The sequence below is a fragment of the Triticum aestivum genome, chromosome 4D (assembly GCF_018294505.1).
Source record: "Triticum aestivum cultivar Chinese Spring chromosome 4D, IWGSC CS RefSeq v2.1, whole genome shotgun sequence".
NCBI lineage: Eukaryota > Viridiplantae > Streptophyta > Magnoliopsida > Poales > Poaceae > Triticum > Triticum aestivum.
The window spans coordinates 95,858,032-95,861,703 of record NC_057805.1 but is presented as its reverse complement, the minus strand read 5'-3'; the positions used below and the strand labels follow the sequence as shown (position 1 = coordinate 95,861,703).

The following is a 3,672-nucleotide window of genomic DNA, read 5'->3' as shown; positions in this document are numbered from 1 at the left end:
CAAAGGGCTTTATTGATTAAACCATAGGATTGCAATCATGCTAAAGTACATCACCAAGGAAGGGACGGAAGTAGTTTAGCCATAAACTTCTAAGTCTACTCTGGCTCGCCTGCATCACATAACAATGAGCCGCGGTGCTAGCATATGTTCAAATAAAAGCTCAATTGAAAATAGGTGGAATTAAACTCATCTCGTTGAACGCACACCTATCCTTATGAGCACCTCAGAAAAACCGAGCCGGCGAGTCCTAAGATTGATAAAGTTATGACAGACACATCGCTATCAACGGAAACGCCGGTTCCGACTGAAAGAATGTCCCGCCTTTATAAGACACTAAAGCGTCAAACCTGGAGTTTGATCCCTGGTGGGTCGGTCGAGGGTACTACTGCCTCCTAATCATCAACCACAAATTGGTTCTCCAGCATGTCATAAAAAATTCATATCATATTTTTAAAGAGACCTTACCGGAACTTCAATCTCTTTGGTGTGTAGCTCATCACATGGGACATACGCATACACAGAATTGTGACCAACTTGTAAGTTCCTCTTGTTATTCCAATATAAGCTGGGGTATATGTGCTTGGAGAGCTGATCTAAATCTGTTATTGCTTTGTGTTCTTAATAATAACCTAAAACAAATAGAATGAACAAAAAGGGGAGAACACAACATAAATTCCCTTCCTACACAAAGCATGCATATACACCTAGGACTTTATGGCTTCATCTTTGTAGTATTGATTGAGCCAATGCCCTATGATTCTCGTCTCCTTTTCCCGCACCTGCTTAAGCCAATCAGGGTCGTCCTTGCTGGAGAATCTCAAGTCTACGTGGTGTGAACCTGACCAACATTTCCAACAGCCTTAGCAGAAGATAAAACAATTTGAAGATAAAGGATAAAAGTAAAAAAAAAATCTACTAAGTTCACTCCATGAGAAAATGAAGACTTAAGTTAGTTTGTAGTAAGATGACAAACCTTTTGGCTCAACCAGTGCAACGATGCTTCTTGAGATGTCCTTCAGTACGCTGCACAATATGTCCAATAAATATAAATGCTCAAGGCTTTAACATGGGGCAACTATGATAAATTCAGTTACCGAAATTCATCTCTACACATTTATATTAAATATTTTAATTACCCGCCACTGCTCCATGGATCTCGGAGCCCGTTGAAGAAGATGATGTTGCTAGCTGATCTCTTCAAAACATTTGCAATATCCTGAAACAAAAAGGTAGTTTTTTTTAGGAAAAAACAAAGGTAGTAACTGAATCCGGCCCATGTATTTTCAGCCCAAAATCTGCCTTTATTGAGCCCAATTTGAAGAGAACCCAGCCCAAGACAAGCTGTTATTCTCACAACAGCAACAAAAAAACAATTAGTACTTACGAATCCTCCGAACTCTGTGGGGATCCAGTATGGCCGCGGCGGCAGGCCGGTGGAGGCGCGGCAGCCGTCGAGGAGCTTGGTGAAGTTGAAGGGCTCCGGCGGCAGAACGCTGCCGTTGCGGACGCCGTAGCTCATGAGGATCATCTCCGTGCACGCCTGAAAGTCCCAGCCGTCGAACATGCCGTAAGGGTCATGCTCGGTGGCGTCGCCGAGGCAGTGCGTGTTGCCGGTGTAGTTGTAGTAGACCATCAAGGCGTCGTTGACCCTCGAGAAGGTGTCCTTGCCCGACTTCGGGTTGTCGATCGCGCGGCACATCTGAATGAGGAAGACCATACCAATCAATCCAAAACGTACGCAATGAAAAGTTGAAGAGAGAGATATATAACTACGAACCTCTTTGACGGGATAGGCCGGGAGGTGGGTGAGGAAGCCGGACTCCGTCGGGTAGTCCGTCATGGCGGAGTAGACGATGGCGGTGTCGAGCAAGTCCGGTATCGCCTCCACTGTACTACCTCTGCATGCATGCGTATATTTATATGTACAGATAGATTCATCAATCGATCGATCCAAGGAACTACCGATGATGATCGTCTCTAGGAGAGCATGCATGCAACACGTACCGGCACATTTTGAACGTACTGTTGAGCTGCGCCCGGCCGGCGTCATTGGACAGCGCCTTGTCCAGCTCCTTCCACGAGTTCATGAGTACGTCGTGGCAATTCTTGCTCTCGCTCTAATACAGGCACGCAGGATGATCATACATATATAATGTTACTAACGAAATACCAAATGGGCACTACCAGAGTCAGAACTGTAAATATATCGATCCTGAACTTATGAGTTGCAGGTGTCATAATCATGCAAAGGCACGTACCTTAAAATCGTTGGAGATGATGTCGTAGAAGGCGTAGGGGTCGGCCATGCCGTAGAAGCTGAGGATTGGTGCCGACGACGCGACGGCGCCAATGACCACGTGCGGGTACTTCATCCTCATCCACGCTGCCAGCACTGTCCATCCATACAGTTTAGTGCCACGAATGCATGTGCAATTTTGTAAAAAAATAAAATAAATCATGAGGCGATCATTGACACTGCAACCACTTTTTTTGTCCTAATGGATGCGATCAAATATTATCGAGGTACAACAACTAAAGAAAAAAAAAGGGTCTTTGCGAAAATAACGGTCAAGTAACAAACTAAAATCCTTTCCGTTTGAAAAAATAATAAACTAAGATATCCTTGAGGTTTTAGGGTCATGCATGCACATGCACATGCACGGTACTTGGTGAATGGAGATGATCAATTAGTACTTACTGCCGCCGTAGGAGCCGCCAAAGACGACGACGGGGGCGGTCGGTGCGCTGAGGTTGGCCTTGAGGCTTTGGACGAGCGTGGCGAAGTCGGCGACAGCCTGCGTCGTCGTCAGGTACCCCGCCGTGCTCGTGTTCCTGAATGCTGCCTCCTCGCTCCCGAACGGTACCGATCGCCCGTAGTATCGATGCTGCATGCATTGCAGACACATCAAGAATCATGCAAGCGGGACACAGCATCTCAATCTTATACTCCCAAGAAGATCATCTAAGTCGACGGATGTAGGATTTACCTCGATGAAGACGAGCATGGCGCGGAAGCGAGGCGCGAGCTCCCACATGAAGCCGGTGTTGTTGGTGAAGAGCTCGATGTTGCCTTCGTTACCGGCATACACGAACACCGGCGCCGTCTTGCCGCCCCAGTACGTGCCGTTCACCAGGTAGCGCTGCGGGAACGTGCGGTAGCTCGCCGGCGCCGCGTTGAAGTGGTCCAGCCGCTGTGTGTGGTACCGCGTTTCATACTGCACCATCGCCGGCACCGTCGTGGCCGGCGCCGCCTCCGCCGTGATCACACGATGGGGACGCGACAGCGGCGACGAGAGCCGCCGCTTGGCGGTGGCGCCGGCTGCGGATACATGGCACGAGAGGAGGCAGAGAAGAAGGGATAGGAGGACGATGATGTTTCGCTCCATGATCGAAGTTCGGCAGGGATGGGATTTGTGGAACAGTTTTTCGAGATGGAGGACGCATATATATCTCGATCTCTATGGATCGATTGACAAATAGTATCACAACCATCCAAAGAGTAACCAATTTCCAACAAACTCAGCTATAACCCAGCCAGCAACCGTGAGACTAGGGCTAATATCTATATAACGTGTACGTGACAACGCAGCTATAGACGTAGACAATGTTTTCTGACATTGTTTTTAAGAGTTCTGTTAACGTTCTTGCGGACGAAATCCGGAAATCCAACGC

The 3,672-nt window shown here is 47.7% G+C and overlaps 1 protein-coding gene across 1 annotated transcript; it reads right to left on the bottom strand.

The window, feature by feature from the left end:
- Positions 1-523: 523 nt before the first annotated feature.
- On the bottom strand, positions 524-3,470 carry LOC123099723 (lysosomal Pro-X carboxypeptidase). Its single transcript, XM_044521826.1, has 9 exons — positions 2,988-3,470; positions 2,699-2,885; positions 2,259-2,392; positions 2,005-2,117; positions 1,778-1,898; positions 1,385-1,699; positions 1,137-1,216; positions 974-1,023; positions 524-838 (listed from the first exon to the last, which is right to left on the bottom strand). The coding sequence occupies exons 1-9, from the start codon at positions 3,384-3,386 to the stop codon at positions 705-707; spliced, it is 1,533 nt and encodes a 510-aa protein (XP_044377761.1). The 5' UTR covers positions 3,387-3,470; the 3' UTR covers positions 524-704.
- Positions 3,471-3,672: the final 202 nt, after the last annotated feature.

Bases quoted from the DNA above. Each gene is read 5' to 3' on its own strand.
- LOC123099723 (XM_044521826.1), bottom strand. From the start codon at position 3,386: ATGGAGCGAAACATCATCGTCCTCCTATCCCTTCTTCTCTGCCTCCTC. The intron at 2,393-2,698 runs GTAAGTACTAAT...ATGGATGGACAG, and splicing joins TGGCGGCTCCTACGGCGGCA to TGCTGGCAGCGTGGATGAGG. The intron at 2,118-2,258 runs GTACGTGCCTTT...TGCCTGTATTAG, and splicing joins TCATCTCCAACGATTTTAAG to AGCGAGAGCAAGAATTGCCA.